We start from the raw sequence: 21884 nt of genomic DNA, 5'->3' as shown, positions 1-21884 counted from the left end.
TCAATCCTGATCGGTTGCCTGAGCCATCAGCTCTGGCCACCCAAGTGATAAAGTGAACAAGAAGGGCATCCGCAGATCCAACCCAAGAGAGAAACTACCCTGGACCCTCTCCAGAGCACTAGCTGGGCATTAACACGGGGTGGGGCGGGTCCGGGGGCGGGAGAGGGGCGGGACTGGGGGGGTGGCGGGGTGGAGATGGGGGCGGGGAGGGCCGAGCACTGTGGGGACTAGGAAGGTTTAAACAAGGGGCTGGCCTCTGCTGGGAGCTACAAGTAGTGACCCTTGGGACCTACCCCAACTCAAATTCACATTCCCCGGAAGAGCCTGCTCTGGTACCAGCCATGCTCGAAGCAGCAGATTCCCTGGTGGCCTTCATCTGGGCAGCGCTCCATCTCCGGACTCTGCTGCTGGCTGCTGTCACCTTCCTGTTCCTGGCTGATTACCTGGCAAACCGGCGCGCCAAGAACTACCCGCCAGGGCCGCCACGCCTGCCCTTCGTGGGCTGCCTATTCCATTTGGGCTTTAAGCAGCCCCACCTAACCCTTCAGCAGGTAGGAAGAGGCAAGGGTGCCAGGCTGTGTACTTGGTCGGAATATTGCCACCGGGAACGGGATGATCTGGCTGTGAACTGAATTCTGACAGCCTGCTAAGTCAGAGATGGGATACTCAGATTCTAAAGAGTTTGATATTTTCTTCTTATCTGTTGATGAAAGATTCCCAGCGTGATTTTACGGTTAGAAAACATACTGTGTTTGATTTAAATTCCTCTAAGTATGTCAAGGTGCATTTGATGACATAATAATTTATCTTCATAAAAAATGTCTTGCTGGGCTACCAAGAAGAGACTTGATACCCTATGAGCATATACAGGGGGAGGAGGTCCCCCTCAGTCATAAGGGAGGGGAGTAAGGGGAAAATGGGAGGGAGGGAGGAATGGGATGATACAAGGGATGGGATAACAATTTAGATGTAATATGAATAAATTAATAAAATATATTTTTAAATGTCTTGCTGGTTTCAGACATGGGGTGCTCCAGAGGTTGGTTAGAGCGCCTGTCCAGTTTTTTGGGTTTTGTTTTTTTTGTTAAGGAGTGTGCTTTCTTCTTGACCTGTACACATATTAGTTCCATTGCTCATCTTCTTGAGCCTCATTTGGTCCTTCTCCATCCTTGCTGACTGCTCCCTTACTGATTTTTATCAACTCCAGAGAAAGATGCACTAAAGTCTCCTGTTCCACTGGCAGTCTGCTGCCAAAACTATTTTTTATAAAATGGTGTTTGTTTCTTTTGGCTTATTTCTTAACCCAGCTATCACACAGATAATTGACTCTTTTATAATACGGGGCTTCACAGCACAATCCAAGCAGTTTCAGTCTGTTCTGAACCCTTGATCTGTTTTGTCTTACTCCCAGCAAACATCCCACAGATACTTGCACTTTTGTAGCTTTCCTTGGTGGCTGGCTGCAGCTCCTTCCTCCTCTTCCTTGGACCTCACCCTGTGACTCCCTCCTCTGGCTTCTCAGGACTCCTCCTCCTCCTCCTGCTCCTCCTCCTGCTCCTCCTGCTCCTGCTCCTCCTCCTGCTCCTCCTCCTGCTCCTCCTCCTCCGCTGGCTGGCAGGAGGTGCAGCCCTATTTTCTCCCCAGCTCATGGATCCCTCAACCCTGCTTTATTGACATAACAGGGGGACAATTGGGGAGCAATTGCTTCAGATGAAATCAAGTTAAAACAGGGCTCTTGAGGAAGGATAGCAGGTTACCAAGAAGAGACTTGATACCCTATGAGCATATACAGGGGGAAGAAATCCCCCTCAGGGAGGGGAATAAGGGGAAAATGGGAGGGAGGGAAGAATGGGAGGATACAAGGGATGGGATAACCATTGAGATATAACAAGAATAAATTAATAAAAAATTTTAAAAAAAGAATTAAGGAAGGCCTGCATGTACGCTCTGCTTCAACGTGTGCTCAAGATTCCTAGATTACACTCGCTTTGAGATGGGTCACATAGGTCTAGGGCTCTGCGGGATGTGTAGGTATGAACAGGAAAAAAGAGGGATCAGCCCTTCCGTTTGACACCACAGTTGAAGCTAGACATGGTTCAGAAGGACAAAAGACAGAGGTGGAGTCTCAGGAGAAGGAAACCTTGCTACCGCTCACACGTGTCAGTCAACCCAACTTACACAAACTCGTGTGTTCTACACCATCACAGATGCTCTCTTCCCCATCTGCTCCCCTTGACTCCTTCACCCGGACTCTCCACTCATCACTTCCCAGTCTGTAACTCTCACTAAAGTCAGAGGTCATTTGGATATCTCAAGGTCATGTCTTTTTCCTCAAATCATACATAATGTCTGGAGATTCCCTGTGCGGGCAACAGCTTTGTCTTTTTTTGGCTACACCACTTCTCATACAATTTGTTTACCTACTTAGGAAGATGGGAAATGTTCGTTATGATGAGGAGTTTTCAAGTTGATGTGATAAAACATGAAAAATGCCAATACTTTACTCAGCGAGTACTAGCTATGGCCAGGACTTGCCGCCTTGGTCTTTCCTCCTCCTCATCATGGTTTTGTGCCTCACACACATTGTGTATGCGGCTTGCTAATTTCTCGGAGATTCAGAGAGTGGATGGCTGCCCAGAATGAGAAAACGAAATGACTTTCACATTTCTACTTTCATTCTTCCTCATAGAACCTAATGTGGAAGGAATAATTGTTTACCTTCCGTATCTAAGGTTCTAACTTCCCCAGGAGTCCATAGACACTGAGCCACAGAACCCACCTGCTTACGTCACCCCAGAGCTCCCGGGAAGTCTCTACCCACAACCTTCGCCTTTTATTGCACTCTCCATATCTAGCAGAGGATGGGGAGGGCACAGTCTCACCTGGCTGAGAAAATATTTTAATTTATTAATAAGTCCATGCCTGGTACAGTAGACCTTAAAGACACATGTTCGGCCTTCGACAGTTTAGGCCCATAGTACTCCGCCTTCACAGGCCTCCAGGATGCTTCCAATTAACTAGAAATGTTGACTCCTTTGAAACACTTATGCCCTCGTAACCTGGTCTAGAGACACACTGATGCTCATTCAGCTCATTGACTGAATACATGAATTCTAGCCTAGAGAGAAGAAAAAAAAGCAGAAACATTCCCATCACGTCAAAATGCCTCCTCCACTCACAAATGCACACACTTCTCTAATTGTTAGTAACATTCACTACAGAGGAATATTCTGTCCCAAGCAGAAGTTGAGAGCATTATTTTCTGGATAAAGAGGGATGTTTATAAAGCTACATCAAAAGCATACAGACCTTCCTTGGCCTTTGAGATGCCATATAGACTGTTTTCTTGGCCTTCATCAGAGTTCAGGATACCCCAAGTTAGGTAATTTGCTTATTTGTTGTTCCTCCCAGGGACACAAGGTAGCTGCATACCTAAAAACGCTTCCACACAGTGAGATGTCCTTGCAGACATCACCACATTTATCACATTGGCTGCACTCTCACCTGCCATATCTGGACATACAGACATGGGCTCACTCAATCGTGATTACTGAAATGTTTTCCAGTTTGTGAAGAAATATGGCAATATTTTAAGCCTGGATTTTGCTAACATCCCTTCAGTGGTTGTAACTGGCTTGCCCTTAATCAAAGAAGTTTTTACCCAAATGGAGCAAAATATTCTGAATCGCCCGGTCACTGCTCTCCGAGACCATCTCTTTAAGAAAAATGGTAAGTACCTTGAGAAATGTGTGGGGTGTATTTTAACTTCTGTGCTATGTTAAAGGTGCCTGTCTAAAATAACTTGTCAGCACTCCCATAAACCAACCCTGTCATGCACTGTCACCTGGAAAGGAAGCAGTGTGCCACATTTCCAGAATGAAAGCGCTTATCGGAGGACTAACAGTGCCGCCCTGCTAGACTCGGGAGAGGGCATGTGTCCTGTAAACTAACTCTTGATATGTTAATAGTAAGTCCAGCCAGAGACACCGTGGTCTCGCTCATGTGTTCCCACTCCAATCCTCTTCCCTAGTAAAATAGATGTGGATCAGCTTCTTCTTGCTGATGCTCTTCTTGTTATAGCTCCTCACATCATCAATAAAGTGATGTCACCAGGGGTCTTTGGCCTTCTGGCCAATACTGTAACAGGCTGATGTGAATACTTATATTATCACTTAGAAAGTAGCAATCATAAAGTTGAAATCGACTTCTAGTGTTTTAATCAGTTTTAAGGGGATGATGGAGGCTAAGGTTTATATGAAAATTATTTAGATGTTTTTTAAGTCTAGATAGATGTTTTAAGTTGACAATGACAAGATGTGATGGAGAATGATTTATGTTCAGCATTTTGGATGCACCAAGATAGGAAAGATGTTTTCTTCAAGGATGTCAAGTACAAATAGCCAAAACAATAAGAATGTATCATTTATATAATTCCTGATTGAGTCATGGTTCTTCTTGCTATCAGTAGGCTTTTTTATATATATATATGTGTAATAATGTAAAGGTATATGTAAAAAATAAAAAAAGTTTAATTAAGAAAATAAAGATTGAAGATTTCTCTGAAAGCTAAATAATTGACAGAAGATGGTGATGCATATGCCGTCCATGGTAGTTGGTGGATGCTGAGTTCACCAGAACGCTCTTCTTGCTTGACCCTAGGCTTTCTGTGTGGGGGACATCTTTCTGCCTTCTTGAGTCATTTGTTCATTCTTTACTGTATGCCTTGCCCAGAACTACTTCTCTATAACTTTTTTACCTTGTGTGTTTTGTCTTATCCTTGATTTCATTCCTGTTATCTGGTTTAACATGTGGACTGAGGAACTGGAGAGACTGAGATGAGGGGAGAAAGTTGCTATCTACTAACCATATATATATATATATATATTTATAAAGTATGCTCTACCCCTGTGTCCCAGCTTCTGCATCACATGCTATACAAGATGTGCTAAGTTGCGTGATGTAAGTGAGCAGTTTGGGATTGCCTTTCTAAACAGCGGCCTTATTGACCCATCTCCATTCCATCACACGCGTGCCCTTCCAATTTGTCAGGTAATTTTAGACCAAACACACAGTGACACAATGCTGAACCTCTGCTCTCCAGGGTTGATCTTCTCCAGTGGCCAGACATGGAAGGAGCAAAGAAGGTTCGCCCTGATGACGCTGAGGAACTTTGGGTTGGGGAAAAAGAGCTTAGAACAGCGCATACAGGAGGAAGCTCGGTACCTTGTGGAGGCCATCGCAGAGGAGGGAGGTGAGCATTTCACAGGGCAGGTGCAGGGGGCTGTGGCCCCTACATTCATTGATCAGATTCCTACTAAGTGCCTGAGTCCTTGTCCTGGGCCTTGCACTGTGCTGGACACTGGGGATTGAACAGTGAACTTATAACCCTGACTGACCTGCTTGAGGCTACGCACTGAAGGCTGAACAGTGAACTTATAACTCTGGCCGTGACCTAGAAGGCTGTAACATAGCAAACAAAATGAGTTATTAAACACTTTGTTGAATTTAAATCCTGGTCATCTAATCTGACTTTGCGGCCATTGACAGAAATCAGTTCATGTCAGCCCATTTGTGGACCAAACCCCTGTTATTTTATTATCCACATTCTCCAATATTGGGCTGGGGCGGGGGCAGCTAGACAATGTTTTATTCTTTATAGAAAATATAAACATAAATATCTTTAAATGACCCAGCTCTCCCTGTCCCCACCTCCAGGACAGCCTTTTGACCCTCACTTCAATATCAACAATGCAGTTTCCAATATCATTTGCTCTGTCACCTTCGGGGAGCGCTTTGAGTACCATGACAGCCGGTTTCAGGAGATGTTGAGGCTACTGGATGAGGCCATATGTATGGAGTCGACACTTATGTGCCAGGTAAGTGCTCGGCCTTCTCTCATGTCTTGGCGAAGGTATTAGAGTGAGACTAATTTAAACAGACAGGTCCATCCTTTTGTATTTTAAGGCTTTTGATGTTTTGATGTAGAGTTGAGTTTAACATAAATGCATTCAAATCTCTGTTAATTTCAGTGTTTTTGATACTAGGCAAAACTCCTACATGAAAAAAAAGAATTTCTAGTACTTAAATGAAGTACCAACATTTTCAGGATGCCCATGTATGTGTGACTGCTGTTGTTGTTGTTGTTGTTGTTGTTGTGTTGTTGTTGTTGTTGTTGTTGAATAATAACTCTATCTCCAGCTCATCTTCTTTGGCATTCCCCAGTGTATGCTGTTTGTCATTAACTGAGTCTAAGGTTGGCAAAATAGGTGACCTTTTGTTAGCAATTGTTTCTCCATGGTTGGGCTTTTGGCTTGGTTCCAGACTTGTGATGTTGTTAATACCGTTGCAGTGGACATTCTGGTGCAAGTGTCCATCTGAACCTGGTCACTTATTCTTTTTGAATTTGCGTCTGTACATAAAAGATAACTAAAAGCTCAAAACTGGTTCCTGTTTTTAGCTGCAATTAATACTTAAGGCTGTGAATCTTATAATACCATAACATAAAGTTTGGTCTTCAAATTCACCCCTAGCTGGGAAGCCTATGTCCCAATTCCCATCCCTTCAATCTTTACAGTCTCCCAAACATTTTCTACAGCTTACTGGTATCTCAGCCATATTCCTATGTATAAAACGTAGTTTTAAAGAAAAACTAATTCTTAGGGTTACCCACCCCTGTTTCCTAGAAGTCTTCTTGTTACTTTGGTATAAATATATGTGAGGTATTATACACATTTGTATTTATTTAGATTATGTGTTAAATGGACTATTTGTCCTGGCATCAATTATATTCCATTATTAAAATGTTTTACCTGTTTTGGTTAAGAAAAAGGCACTTTAATTTTGAAAACTGAAAGGTAACGTGACAGCAGGAAATACATAATTATGAACCACAGTGCATGGGTGACTCAGCTCCAACAAGTGTCAGCACGCACACATGCAGTCACACATCACTTACATACATACCCTGCTATTGCTGCCTCTGACCTGGAGTTATGGAGCAAATTACAGACATTTCTATTATAACTAAGCTGGCTATGCATCGAATGGGCTAAAATTCTTTCATCGAAATACAGACATCAAAATAGAGACTTATCTCTTATTCAATGGAACTCTGTCCACTTATAGTTTTAAAATGGTTTTTCTTCAGATTAACATAAATATCAGTGAGTGTCATCACGATATCATCATACATGTGCCATTATAATTTTACTTGTTTCCTCTTTGAAATCCTGCGGGCTCCCGTTCTCCCTCAGTTTGCTTTCTTATCAAGTGTACTCCATTACAGAGATTAGAGATTGTATTTTCATCCCATAAGGTCTCTTCCACTTCTTTTCCTCTCCTCTGAAGATCTCCTTTCTAAGTTCCTCGCCTATAAACAGAGGGGCCCTGCTGCCTTGAGTTTAGATGTTTCTTATGTTTTTATGTTACAGGTTTTTTTTTAATTGTTGGTTTAGAGCTCGTTTCTAGAATTTTTGTTTTGTTTTGTTGGTTTTTCAAGACAGAGATTCTCTATATAGCCTTGTCTGTCCTGCCCTCACTTGGTAGAACAGGCTGGCCTCACACTTGCAGAGATCTGCTTGCCTCTGCCTCCCTGAGTGCTGGGATTGAAGGCGTGCCCTACCACATCCAGCTTCATTTCTGGATTTTTTTAAAAAGAGGATCTTCTAATAGAGCTGCTTAGTCTTCAAAGTTTGATCCATGGTACCCCTTCTGTGAGAAGGAAACAAACTGATTTAGCAGCAACACCTTTGTATCTTGCAAAATAGAAAAACACACATAAATTCATTTATAGCACTTAATGTATCACCAATGGCCAAAGAATTGAAACAATGTCAAAACTACTGAATGTGCTCTGAAGTTTAAAAAATTATTTAATCTAGTGTTAAAATAATAAATGAATGACATACCCGAAGGAAACAGAAAAGGGAGGGGACAAAAATAAGGAGAAATAATTTAAAGAAAAAGAAAGTGAGGGAGGGAAAGAATGTTATCCACGGGGTAAAATGGGGGTAGTGGGAACAAAAAAATAGATTTGAACAAAAAAAGTTCAAAAGTAAATGTAAGAACAGGAATTAAGAATTTTAAATGTAAATATTATTTTAAAAAACTAATGAGATTAAACTCAAGATATAAAGAGGGCATAAAGTGCAAAAAAGAAAAGAAGGAAAGAAAAAGAGAGAAAGAAATAAAAGAAAAATAAACCAAATAAAGGAAATTTCATTGCCAAAGATGACGGGAGGCATAAACATAATTAGATGAAAGATAATAACAAATAAATGTGCTGAGTAAAATGGTTTAGCCTATAAAAGTACTTGCCACAAAAGTTTGATCCTGAGAATTCAGAGGGTGGAAGGATAGAGCCGTGACCTTCAAGTTGTTCTCTGACCTACACACATGTACCATGACAAATAAGGATAAGTGTACACATGCGCACACACACAGAGAGAGAGAGAGAGAGAGAGAGAGAGAGAGAGAGAGAGAGAGAGAGAGAGAGAAATATATATATAAATACTTAAATAAATAAATCTAAAAAGTAAAAATGCTGCTAAGTGTGTAGAGAATAATGAATCATATACAAAAGAAAAACCTACATTGAACCACCTTTGCTTGTGTGTCCTTAAAAATCAGTGGCTGTAATTTAAAGGCATGGAAAAGAAGGGTAAATTAATTAATGGGTTTCTGTTTACCTTCTTGTTTGTGCTATTGCTGAGTATGTATGGGCTAATATGTTCAGAGCACAGCCATCACTTGTCTTATTTACACATTAGGAGCCTCCGCTGGCCATACTTAGTTTTGCATTCCAAGGACTGGGCATAACCTTTCAACCTCCCCAAACTCCTCAGATCCTAAGCCCTGGGATTCTCCCAAGTACATTGGGTGTTGGGGAAGAAATCACAGCACTGAGATCAGTATATGCTGTGAAATCAGTTCAAACTGCCTTTGTGGCAGGGCATCTAATCACCTGCTGCAGGAACTCACTGCCGTAGCCTATATGAGTTTGCTTGCTCACAGCAGTGGAAGATAGACAGCTGAGTCTGCTGACCTCAGACTCAGAGCTGCCACACACCAACATGATCTTTCTCAGCTGATGCGCTCTGTTCCTGCCCATTGAGGGTGGGGAGTCTCCTTATGCACTCCCCTGCCTGATCTGGTGTCTTGCTGTTGGCCACACTTTTGCCTGTTACTTTCAGATCCTCTTGCTGTCCCTATCTATCTCTCGGGACCTTCTCTTATGCAGAGGCTACAGTGAGAGACCCCAATGAGATTCTTTGCAGGACCAAACGGAGTTCTCTGACCAAGAGCTGCACCATGGGGACTGAGGGCTCGTCCGTCCTGCGGGTAAGGCTGCCAGTACCGCTGGCTGACCCTGTAGGAGAGGCTTGTGAGCTTACCCTTAAAAAGGAACTCCCTGGTTCAAGTGTGTCATGCTTGCTTTTCATCATTTGCTTGATGCTTTCACTCCCTACATTGGTTCCCAATGCTTTCTCTCTATTTATCCCTGTACTGAATCCATTTGTCTTGTCTTGTCTGTCTTTGTTGCTGGCTCTCAGGAGCAACTTATAACACACCATGTTAACTAGAACTCCAACTTTGTATTTTTTTACAATATACTTGGATCTGTGTAAACTTTAATGTTCTCTCTTCCTGGTTACAAGTGTTTTTTATGTCTATTTCTCTTTCCCTCTTTCAGGACTGTTTCATCTGATATGCACAGGCTGCCCTGCCTTTTCTTTTTCTTCAGTCTTCATCTGGAAAACGGCTCTCTGTGTTCTGTTTTTAAATTCTCATGTACTTACTTCGGTTTTAGAAGTTTTTCTTTAAACCTACATCAATTAGCTATAAATGCTTTGCCAAATTTGATAGTTGTTGGCTTTTTATTAGAACTTGTTTCCCTTTATTAAAGGATTAAGGTATGGGGGGGCAATTAAAATCACTGGCTGCTTTTCAGAAATCCCAAGTTTGGTTCCCAGCACCCGTGTTGAGTGGCCACAGCATCTGTGACTCCAGGGGTCCCATGGCTTTCGCCTCTGCAGGCACCAGAACTCATAATTTATTATACCCCATAAACAATTAAACATATAATAACATTTTAACTATCATAATATGAGTACTAATTTGTGATTATTTTTGTAGTTTAAAACATCTAAGTTTTCTCATGTTTTATTTTATTATTAAATGTTCTCATTTAATATCCTCAAGTATTAATTGAAAAAACTTATATTATTTTCTATTGTTTTTAGTCTTTACCTTAAAATTTGATACTTGTAGAGGCTGGGGAGATGGCCTAGCAGTTATGATTGTTAATTGATCCTATGAAGGACCAGAGTTCAGTTCTCAACATCCAAATGGTGCCTCCCAACCATCATAACTCCAGTTTGAGGGGATCTAATACTCTCTTCTAGCTTCTACAGGCACCAAATGTGAAAATGATGCAGAAGCACTTATTCGGACAAAACATTCATACACATAAAATAAAGCAAATATATCTAAACAAAATTGACAGCTTTAAACAAGTATCTGGGATAAATATTTTTATCCTTCCTAAAACCATGCAAAATCTTTAGCACACCATTTCTGAGTATTTTCTACTTCACTACCCTTGTGCATTTTAGTTTGTTTATATTTTAGCAAGAATGTATACAGTCAACTTGTTTATATATTTTCTTTCAATCATTCTCTCTTGTAATTAGAGCCTCTTCTTCAATTCAGTTTAAGGTGCTAAGTCTTCCCATGGAAAGATGTAAATGTTTGTGGGGGATGGGTGTAAGGAGTAAGAGTGAAACAGGAGTCAAGATGACTCTATTATCCCACTGTAAGAAACAACGGAAAAGACAAGACTGTTCTGGAATGTGGGACCATGGCTTCTGATGGTTCTTCTCCATGACTGTTCTTTTTTTTCCCTCAATCAGTTCTACAATATCATTCCAAAGATACTTCAGTATCTTCCTGGATCACACCAGACACTTTTCAGAAATTGGGGGAAACTGAAATTGTTTGTTTCTGATATTATTGAAAATCACCGGAAGGACTGGAATCCTGATGAACCAAGAGACTTCATTGACGCTTTCCTCAAGGAAATGACAAAGGTGAGGAAGATGCCTGTTGTGTCCTTGTCTTCTCACAGAAGAAGCCACAGTCTAAACGTTTCCAACTGATCCTTCAGTGTGTTTCCTTGAGCTTCTTAGTTTGACATAGCACAGATGTGTTCCCTCACAGTACTGTTTGATCCCGGTATGCCTGTTGGCAGGCGATCTTTGTATGGAAATAGTGAGAACTCACTACTTTGCCTGTTTTAGGTTATACTGGACATGGATACCTTTAGCTATGTCTCCTTCCTTCATCTTCAATGTCAAGACTGTAGCATGTATTTCTCCCTGATCAATGCTCCCATCTTTATATCTCATCTCTTTGATTCTGAACTATAAGCCAAGATGGATAAGTCAGCATAATCTTTCCTTTGAAAACTAATCACAAGGTTTAGTATGGAAAATCAAGCAATATACAGAGATGAATAGAATGAAATCTCTATGGATCATTATTTGCACACTACGGAGAGATTAAATGAAAAGGAAATAGTACTTATGAGGTACAGGATATCATAGTTTCTTTTTTCAGAGTGAAGTCCTAGAGCAGAACCATAATTTTTATAAAATAAAACCAAATTTTAACAAGTGTTAACAATTTAGTGTTTTTAAAACCAATACCAAGTGTACTATTTTCATGTTACAAAGTTTGGCTGCCAGCAAGAAAAGATCTTTTATATGAACACATAGAAGTGTAGCTCTAAACCTTCATTAAAAATCATCGCTTTAAATCTTAACACCTATAAATCCGGTAGGATAAGAATTAAATAAAAATCTTACCTCAATTTAAAAGTACATTTGGAGACTTGTTTCTTTAGTTGGTTCATGCCATTTGTTGTTTAGAAAGGCTGTAACCTTAAATTATGAGCTTAAGTTAACTTTTTGCTACAGATGTTACAGATTTAACCACATCCAGGCTTCCTGGCTTGTCAGAGCTCAGAACACATCCTTAGAGGTTCAGGCAGCCCTGGGCTGTTTGCCGTTTGATCTAGGCAGAGACTCTAAGTGGCAAGTGCCTGGATCCAAGGGCAGAGCCAGTTCATCAGCTTTTGCTGCCTCTTTTTCTGAGAATCTTTGAAATTAATTAGAACTAACAGCCTGCAGGTGAAGTTTGACCCTTTTTCTCAGAATATAAAACATAAAACAACATTTAAACAATTAAACAAATTTGTACACATAGAAACAAAAATTGACATGATGACGACCATAAAAAGACAAACAGATAAGCAAAACAAAAAGACAGAATCTCGAAACTGACAATACATAGCCAACCAGACTTTAGGGGGAATTGGAAGAAGCTATGTGACTGTTATCAAGCTGTTTTCAGCTGTTTTAACTATTTATAGGGATGGGTCTATGAGATAGCACTCTTTGACTCTGGGCATCAATGTCTTCAAAGACTGGGTGTGCCAGCTGAGAGCCTTAAATGTCTTTTCTTTTATCACTGGCCTTACATAAGGTGGCTTGCAGAGGAGACATAGTTTTAGGTATAATTGACAATAGCTTAGATTTCTAGGCATTTTTAACCATAGCTACCACAGGAGGAGAATCCTTAAGTGAAGGAAGATCCAATCCTGTTACAATATTTGAAGATTTCTTTATCTGCAATCTAGAAAGCCATTCCGATTGATTTAAAGGCTTAATTTGTTCTTTTAAATGTTTCACTTGCACCGCTAGTGTTGAAAAGGCCACCTGAAGAGCCTGTGTATTACTATCTTATTGGCGGGCTCAGTTTACACAAGCTCGGGTGGTGGAGCAGAGGCTTAGGTTTACTTTCCCGGAGCATTGAGGTGTCCCTCGTAAACTTGGTTCCTAACTTTTTTTTCTCTCATGCCTGTGGTCTGAACTCTCCCTTGTAAGTGTCCACAGACAGAAGGCACCTCTTGTAACCTTGCCAGGTCCATGTACATCATAATAATCCTGTAACTTTCCCCCACATCTTCCCAGGTTTCTATATTTACAGTACCTTCTTCCAGAAACCACAGACATACTTATTCAACAAAATCTAAAACATTACTTAACTGCTGCTGTCCTATTTTTGCTCCTCTAACCTGGAGCATACTTTTTAAGCATACGTTCAAAGAGCAAGTGACTATTTCCATTTCTCATTATGTTACCAAACTCCTGCAGATTTATTCCAGCCCTTTTTAATTGATCCGAGCTCGTACTTACCACGGCGTTCTTCATGTACGCCGCAGTGTCCTAGGTCCCTGTTCGGGCGCCGCTTGTCAGAGCCCGCTCTGGACGTTATCGACCAGTACCTGGATATGGGGCGAGAGGCTGAGAAAAGTTAAAGATATAGGACAAGATAGAAAAGATATTGCAAAAGAGATAGGAAAAAAGACACATATTCGTGAGGACTAACAGTAAATACTGTAGCCCCGAGTTCATTTCTCTCAGAGCTTTTATACAGTATATATATGTATGAACCAGAGGATTCTTGGAACAGGAACAAAATCCACCAATTACTTTAGTTATCTATATGCTTAGACTGCTTTCAAATTTTAGGTCAAAGAGTTACATCAATCTCCACATCCTCACCTGGAATTAATAATAAACTTCCTTAACCAACACAAGTATCTTGCCAAGTCCTCAAGGCTGTGTGAGAGTCTGCAAGCCAGGGTTGTAAATTTTCTGGCCGGTTTCTGTTTAAGCACTCCAAAAAATGGCTCCCGACAGTCATTAGAAATAGAGACCATAGCCATTTGGTGGAAGTCCATGATAGTGTCAGATACTGTATTTCTGTGTCTGTCTCTTAGCTTTTATCCATATATGAACGCGATGCATCATAAATGAAGTAGTGATTAAACTTCAGAGCCCAATTTTGTTGTTATTTGGTCTAGAGCCAGTTATTGACTACATCTTATCCACCACTGCAAGACATGAGCAAAGTGCAGCTGAAAGCTAAAGTTTAACTTTAATGTTTATATGAGGCCTTCCAACTCCACATAAAAGCAATCCAATGAACCACAAGAGGCTACGCAGCAGCCAGCTGGATGCATTTGCTCCTTTTACATCATTATGATAATAACTGCAAAAACTACAAAGGAGAGATTTGTTTTGTCTTACAGTTTTAGGAAGTTGAGTCCAATACCACAGGGAAGGAAGAGCAGAGCAGCTAAGCTCATGATAGCAAAGCCCTACGGTGACATCTGTTCACACAGTGATCCACTAAGAAGCAAAAATGAAAGCAAGATCCAGGGCCTTGATAGAGCCTTAAGAGTCCTGCTCCTAGTGATTGAGTCTAGCTAGGTCCTCCCCGCCCTGCACTATTATAAACCTCCAGAAATAGTTCAGACAACTGACACTCAAGCATTTAAAACATAAGCCTGTAGTCATTCTGAAATTTCATTTCGGATTTAAACCATATCACAGAATATACAGCCTCAATCTCACTAGGCCTCTGAGTGGTACACATCACTTGATCAGTGGTATAAGCCCAGATAAATTGGATTATGGTTTCCTTTTCTGACGAGGGGCGGGATTGTAATTTTTTATTCTCTCTATTATTTCACTTTCCTTGGATAATATTGATAAAAGCAATGTTGGTATTTTCTTCAGAGGAATAGACAAATAGTTACTTGCCATATACAGGTGTGAGATCATCACTATTAAGAGCAATCTTAACAAACTTATGCTTCCAGAGGAAGCTGGTAAAGATGATGTTGTGCCAAAAAACATAATTGATGGAATCATAAAAGTATTGGCTATAAAAGATGACGGGTGTGATCAGAGAGTCAGTGAACAAAGAGAGCTCACTTGATTCTGGTATCAACAAAATCATTTGTTGAGTAGTGCCCATGTGCCTGTGGCATCTCACTGTTGGCATGTTAAGATGTGTTTTTTATTCTCATTTTATAAAACTAAAGAAAGGAAATGTTAAGTGAGTGCCCTTGGCCAGGAAGTGGCTTAGTGATGTAGCTGGTATTAGAAGTCAAGTACGATTTATATCTCATTTTCTTATCACTGGACAGAAGATTTTCCAAAAGTATAGTCAGAAGAAACTAGTTGTATTGATCTTCATCCACCTAGTTACCATAAGCTTACAGAACTCAAGACAGAAAAAGGCTTCCCTGAGGAAATTAAATGGAATATCATTTTATATGAATCTTTTCAAAATCATATCCCAAGGTCTTCATTCAAACCATCTGAATAGATTAGTATGCACTGTCTTTTCTAGTACCCAGACAAGACCACAAGTTTCAATGAAGAAAACCTGATCTGCAGCACTCTGGACCTCTTCTTTGCTGGCACAGAGACCACATCCACGACACTGCGCTGGGCTCTGCTCTGCATGGCCCTCTACCCAGAAGTCCAAGGTGAGCATGTGGTGAATGCACCTGGACAGTGAAGAGGCTTCTGGAATCTGTGGTTTCAGAAGGGACCAGAAGAAGGCATGGAGAGTGGGGGAAAAATAGAGTGTGTGTGAGGTGAGGTGCTCTTGGGAAGGGGCGCATCCTCCACTTGTACCATCAGGACAGTGATGGATTCATTAGTACCCACATTATACCATCTGTGTACTCGCAGAGCATATATCCTAGAGCAAAGCAGAGAGAGGAGGAGGTGGCACTGTAATCAGTTCCAGCAGAGTGGCTCTACCCAAGGAGCAGCTGGAGATGCTCTCCTTCCTTTTTAGCTATACATTTCCCTTTGTTCTGGATACTGTGCAAATGCCTTAGTCTGGTTTCTGGAGTCATGTGAGATGCTCCTCTCTGCCCATCCTCAGCCCTATCCACCCTGCACAGTAGACTTCCTGTGTTTCGTGTCCTCTCTTGTCTCGGTCTTTGTTCCTGTCTCTAAGTGATGACATCAGGTATTCCCTGTACCAAGTGTGTGCTGTTCCAGTTTCTGCCGCATCTAGAAGGATTTTTCCAAGGCACCACCTGTCTAAGGTATTAGGAATTTACTGACTGGGAAATTGCTGTCATTTTCTTTCTCCATACATGAACAATGACAATGCTCCTCTATCATGAGCCTTGTACATTGTTTTTATGCTGCTCCACTGGCTGTCGTCCATAAGAAAGAGTGACCCGCCTCACACTTTCTCTCCCTCTACATTCTAGACCAGTTTAGCATGTGTTGCTTAGGACCAATTTTTACATCATTAAGCTTTTTTTTTTTAATCGCTTTGTGGCTAACACTTTATTCATTTATAAAGTCAATTTAGTACACTTAGAAAATCAAAAAGAGAAAGTTAGAGTTCTGCCTATTGGTGAAGTCAGATTTGTCTATAATCTTTATCTTTGTGTGAGCGACTCTCTGCATGTATGTACGTTGATATGTGTACATGCATGTTATGTGAGTGACTCCCTGCATGTATGTATGTTGATATGCACACATGCATGTTGAGGCCACAAACAACTTCAGACCTTCTTCCTCAAGCAGAGTTCCCTCAATTGCTTGGAATTCAACAAATAATCACTGAGCCCCAGGCGTTCCACTTGTCTCTGTATCCTTAATATACTAGAACTCCAAGCCTTTGCATTCACACCTGACTTTTTTTAAAAAAACATGGATTCTAAGGTCTAAACTTAGGTCTTCATGCTTTATTTCTTTATTAAAGTGAAATATATATTTAATATGTATCTATCTTTGCCCATATGCATCTTGAGCCACCATTTAAAATACATTTCTATCTGATTACATTTAAGCTTTGTGTTATATTTTAAGGGGTGTGGAAGAATGTCATGATATAAGTGTGGAGGTCATAGAAATCAGTTGCCTCCTTCACCATGTAGACCTAAGGTCAGCAGGGACTTTGCCCTGTCAGCCATCTTGATGTCCCAAGTCCATTTTTTTTTAATTTAATATATACTCACTTAGGATATAGACATGACTCCTGAAGGTAAGATTCCAAATTATCAGATTTAAATAATATAATTACAATCATGTTCATTTCAAGACATGCACAGTAGTCAGGAAATGTTAAAACTAGAACACCCGTGGGCCATGAATACATAAAGTGTGGAATATACGTGAGACCAAAAGAAAATTTAGTCAGAGGTGAGAATTTTTTTCAAATTTTTTGATTTTTTAATGTTAAGTGTATGAGTGCTTTGCTTGTGTGTGTGTGTGTGTGTGTGTGTGTGTGTGTGTGTGTGTGTGCTTTGCCTATATGTATGTGTACTGCGTGCATGTCTCCTAGTTGCAGAAGTCAAAAGAAACTATCAGTGTCCCTGGAACTGGAGTTAGCGATGGCTGTGAACCACCACCAGGTGTGTGACGGGAACCAAGCTCTGGTTGTCTGCAAGAGCAACAAGTGGTCTTAGCCACTAAGCCATCCTCCAGCCTCAGAAAATGGATGCTGATGCTACACTAACTCAGAACACTATTCTAAGTTAAAGAAGATGATCCCAAAAATTACAAATACTATCTGACTGAAATAATAGTTGAATCGAATGCAGAAATAGGAAAAAAGTATTTTTAACATGGCTATAGCCCCTTTTTTGCAAGACGAAGTTCCATAAATAACACGTACAACAATATGAACATATTAAAGGCTAGTAAATTGTTCATGAAAATGGGGAGAAGGTCTGTGATTGTTGGCTCACACCATTAGTCTCAATACTTGATAGATATGAGATTGGTGTGTTGAAAGCTCCAGGTGACCCTGGCCTTACAGAGAGTACCCTGCCACAAAAGTCACCATGGTAATAGTGATAAAATTTATATTGTGTACATTTTATATTAAAACAATTTCATTTGTAGAGTAGTAGCATGTGAAACCCTGCTTTTTAGGGTCAATGTCTGGTGCTTCCAGATAGCCTCTGAGTTTCATATACAGCAGTGAACTCTCTTTCTCAGCAGGGTTTTCTCTTCTCCTGATTTGGGGACCCTCAGATCCCTTGAGGACCAACATATAGCCCTCGGCAGAGATTGCAGGTGTGACCCTTTCCTGTTAGAACTTATTCAGCAAGCACTTGGGGTTCCTGGAAATACTCTACCCTATGCTAAGGACATCTCTCCAGCCCAAAAGTATTAGCATTTAAAATTAATAGAATTTCCTGTTTTATTTTGTTTTCAGAAAAAGTGCAGGCTGAGATTGACAGAGTGATTGGCCAAGGAAGGCTGCCCAGCCTGGCCGACCGCGATGCCATGCCCTACACCAATGCTGTCATCCACGAAGTGCAGAGGATAGGCAACATCATCCCCTTTAATGTTCCCAGGGAAGTCTCAGTTCACACCCAGTTCTGTGGATATGACCTGCCGAAGGTAACCGATTTCCCAGCCTCAGATATTCCAGTCAGTCTTTGGCATCATCTTGGGAGTATGAACTTAAAAGGCAACATGTATTACTGGCCATTTTAATAGGAAGAGAAGTATATTTCTGCTAAAGCCCTTTATGTATCTTAGAAGATATTTAAATCTACTATGAGGAGTCTAGAAGAGAAGATGCTTAGCTCAGACTTGTTTAGGCCAAGCCTGACTTTGTTTGCTGGGTCCTTTAGCACATTTTCTGTTCTAATGGTGGCACAGGACCTTTGCTGCAGAGACAGAGAGCAGTCACTGTGTTTACTGTCCCACTTGTCACTGAGAAGCTCATGGCTTGAAGTGAGGTCTGAATTTTTCCAATGCTGTTTGCATTTTTTTTTCCTGTCCACTCATCCATATTCAGACAACCAAACCAAACTCTCCCACCGACTATAATATCAACTCTGTGGGCACTGAGAAATCTAAATGGCTACGTTCAATGGAAGCAGAGAACCATGGCCTTGAGGCAGATAGGCCTGTTCCAATGCTGATTTCACTTCCTGCCACTGTACAAGCTCGTTACCCAGCCAAACGAAGCTTCATGTTCTACACAGTGCAGTCAGGGCAAGTCATCGGCTCCGTGTGGAAGTGTAAAGAGACTACATATAAACTTATATTCACAGTAGAAGTTATTCTTTGTTAACCAAGAGAATGTTCCTTAAAGACCGACGAGGTTTGAGTCTGGAGTAGGGATACCTGAATAGTGAAGGATCCTGCCTATAAACCATGAGGACTGATGGAGGGAAAGCATTCTGGTTCTGTGTGACTCTGACAAGCTGCAGTGCGGAGAGGCAGCTGAAGGGGTCAATGGGTCCTTCTGAAGGAAGAGATCCTGGAGCTGCAGACTGAAGGGGAGTTAGGAATTAGCTATGTGCCAAAACGGGAAGGGTTATTCCTTTCAAAACAGGAAGCATTGGAACATGGCCGTGTTGAGATCACAGAGGAGGGTTACTATGGAGCCCAGTGAGAGGGGAACAGTGAACAACTGTGGCTCTCCTCTTCCCGTGGGCGATGATGGCCACCAGCCCACTGAGGCAAGAGGAGAGAAGACGAGACACAAGGCTTGGCAGGCCATAAGCACGGCAGAGATCAAACATACCGGGAACCACTTCAGGAGCTCGTTCAACTTTAATCAGGGAGAACAAAGGCTACATAGCCCTTGGGGAGTGGGTAGGGGCTTCCAGGATAGGTGTTCATAACTGGTTTAAACCAAGCACTTTAAGGATGCTTGTTTTGCATTTGGCAGCACACTCCTATCATATGAACAGGAACACAGTATCTAATCATCCTATAGGCGCAGGGAGGGGAGAGCTAGCAGGGATCTGTGTCAAGAGCCGTATATAGGAGCATCTATGTCTAAAGACACTCTCCAGATGGTGTCAGGCAGAGAACAGGGGCCCTGCTATGGAGAAGGGGGCCACATAAAGCCAAGCTCAGAATGGCTATCCAGACCGGGAGGACGGCAACCTCAAAGAGCAGGGTACCTTCCAACAAATTGTGACTCTGGTGGTACACAGCATGAGTCTTTGATTTAGGGGTATGAGAAGCCTGTTCTCCAAGTCTGGATGAGCAGGTGGGCAACGTAACTAAGCATAGCCCACTCAGCATTCAAACTGTGAAACAGAGTCATAGCTAGTGGGTGGTTTAATAATGTGTGCAGAATCAGAGGTGATGGAGATATCCTAGCATACAGCTGCTACGGTCCTAATTGTGGTGAGCAGCAGGCTCATTATCTTCCCATGGATGCTTTCGCATCCTCTTATCAGACCTATGCTAAGCACTTTTTAGTAAGTAAATATATATATATATATATATATATATATATATATATATATATATATATATATATATATATTTAAAGACATGGTATACCTACCTTTGTAAATGGCTGGGATATGTCAGGCAACAGAACATTAGTTGAGGAGAGTGAGAGAGTTCAGGATGTCAAGTATCCCGGGTGTAGGAGGTTGGGTATCATCGCCTGTCTCTGTGGGAGTTTTCATTAAGTCTTTACCTTCTGCTTCTTTCCCTAGGGAACCATGCTTCTGACCAACCTAACTGCGCTGCACAGGGACCCCAAAGAATGGGCCACTCCAGACGTATTCAACCCAGAGCACTTTTTGGAGAATGGACAGTTTAAGAAGAGAGACTCCTTTCTGCCGTTTTCAATGGGTGAGTAGTAATGAGCAGGAGAGGATTCAAGGTTCCTCCCTAGCCTTTCCCTCCTCTCCTCCCTATAGCTCTGTGCTGTAGTTAGGATGTCTCCAGATGAGCATGTCCATTGTGGCTCCATCTTTCTTTTTCCTTTTTCTCTTTTATTATTAAAATAATGTATACAATATATTATTATAGCAGTGGCCTCTCTCCAATTTCCTCCCATGTCCTCTCCATTTTCTCACCTACTCTTTGTCCTATATTTCCCTTATTCTCTTTAAAAATAAGCAAATAGGCTCTCTCTCCTTCCCTCCCTCCCTCTCTCTCTCTCTCTCTCTCTCTCTCTCTCTCTCACACACACACACACACACACACACACACACACACACACACACATTCTAAAACCCCTAAAAATTGGAAACCATAACATATAAGCAAAAGGCTTATACAAGACAGAGACCAGTAAGGTTTCTTAAAAATGCCCAAGCAACACAATATGAGACAAAATGTCTACAAAAATATCATTTAACTGTTTTTGTTTTGGCCCCCTCCTGTTGTGCATAGAACCTACCATTACGTTTGGTTAATGTAACCAATGAGACTCCATTGGAACAAACTAATGTTGCCTTTGAAAGAGGCTGTCAATTGTAGAGAGGTTTTTGTTTAGGTCTGAGATCCTGTGTCTACTTCTCCCTCTCAATGCTGGGATCTAGTCTGGTTTGAACCTGTGCAGGGCCCAAGCACGCTGCCACAGTCTCTGTGAGTTCATATGTACATCAGTCCTGTTTCCTGGAGGAAAATGTTTCCTTTGAGTCATCTGTCCACTCTGGCTCTTATAATCTTTGTGTCTTGCTCCTCGAGCCCTGACGGAAGGGGTTTGATGAAGATGTCCCATTTAGAATTGAGTGTTCCAAAATCTTTTTGTCTTTGCACTTTGTCTAGCTTCTCTTATGATGGCTGAGCAAGGCACTTATCTATAGAGATAACAGAATGTTATAGGGAGGCATGTTATTGCTATGTTCCTTTAGCAGAACAGTAGCATTTGCTTTCTCTTATATGGCCTCTCCAGCCTAATGTTCATGGCCACCCAATCAGTGTCAGGGATGCATTCCATATTATGGAGTTGGTCTTACATTCAATCAGGTAGTGGTCAGTTACTACTACAACATTTATGCCACTATTGCAGCAGCATATTTTGTAGGCAGGTCATCATTGTATATTGCAAGTTTTATAGCTAGGCTGATGATCCTTTCTGCTCAGAGTGTGTGGTCCAGTATTGAAGTTTTTGAATCTCAGAATACTTGTGCCAGGACATCTTCAGACTACCCCTGTTTTAGGTGGTCTCCTTTATTCCTAATGAAGTTTTCAGCTTCCCTTGATATGTTTATCCCAGCA

The 21884-nt window shown here is 41.3% G+C and overlaps 1 protein-coding gene across 1 annotated transcript in view; it reads left to right on the top strand.

Annotated features, from left to right (window-relative positions):
- The first annotated feature begins 214 nt into the window (after positions 1-214).
- Positions 215-21884, top strand: part of LOC311601004 (cytochrome P450 2J3) — a 29811-nt gene continuing 8141 nt past the window's right edge. Inside the window, exons 1-8 of the mRNA XM_084788305.1 lie at positions 215-551; positions 3567-3729; positions 5102-5251; positions 5716-5876; positions 10911-11087; positions 15265-15403; positions 18109-18296; positions 20369-20507. Coding sequence (XP_084644431.1) covers positions 342-551; positions 3567-3729; positions 5102-5251; positions 5716-5876; positions 10911-11087; positions 15265-15403; positions 18109-18296; positions 20369-20507 — 1327 coding nt within the window. The 5' untranslated portion in view covers positions 215-341. The remainder of the gene's footprint in view (positions 552-3566; positions 3730-5101; positions 5252-5715; positions 5877-10910; positions 11088-15264; positions 15404-18108; positions 18297-20368; positions 20508-21884) is intronic.

The sequence above is a fragment of the Acomys minous genome, assembly GCF_964271855.1.
Source record: "Acomys minous genome assembly, chromosome: 1".
Lineage (NCBI taxonomy): Eukaryota > Metazoa > Chordata > Mammalia > Rodentia > Muridae > Acomys > Acomys minous.
Note: the sequence above shows the minus strand (reverse complement) of the source record. Positions and strands in the feature narration are given on the sequence as shown.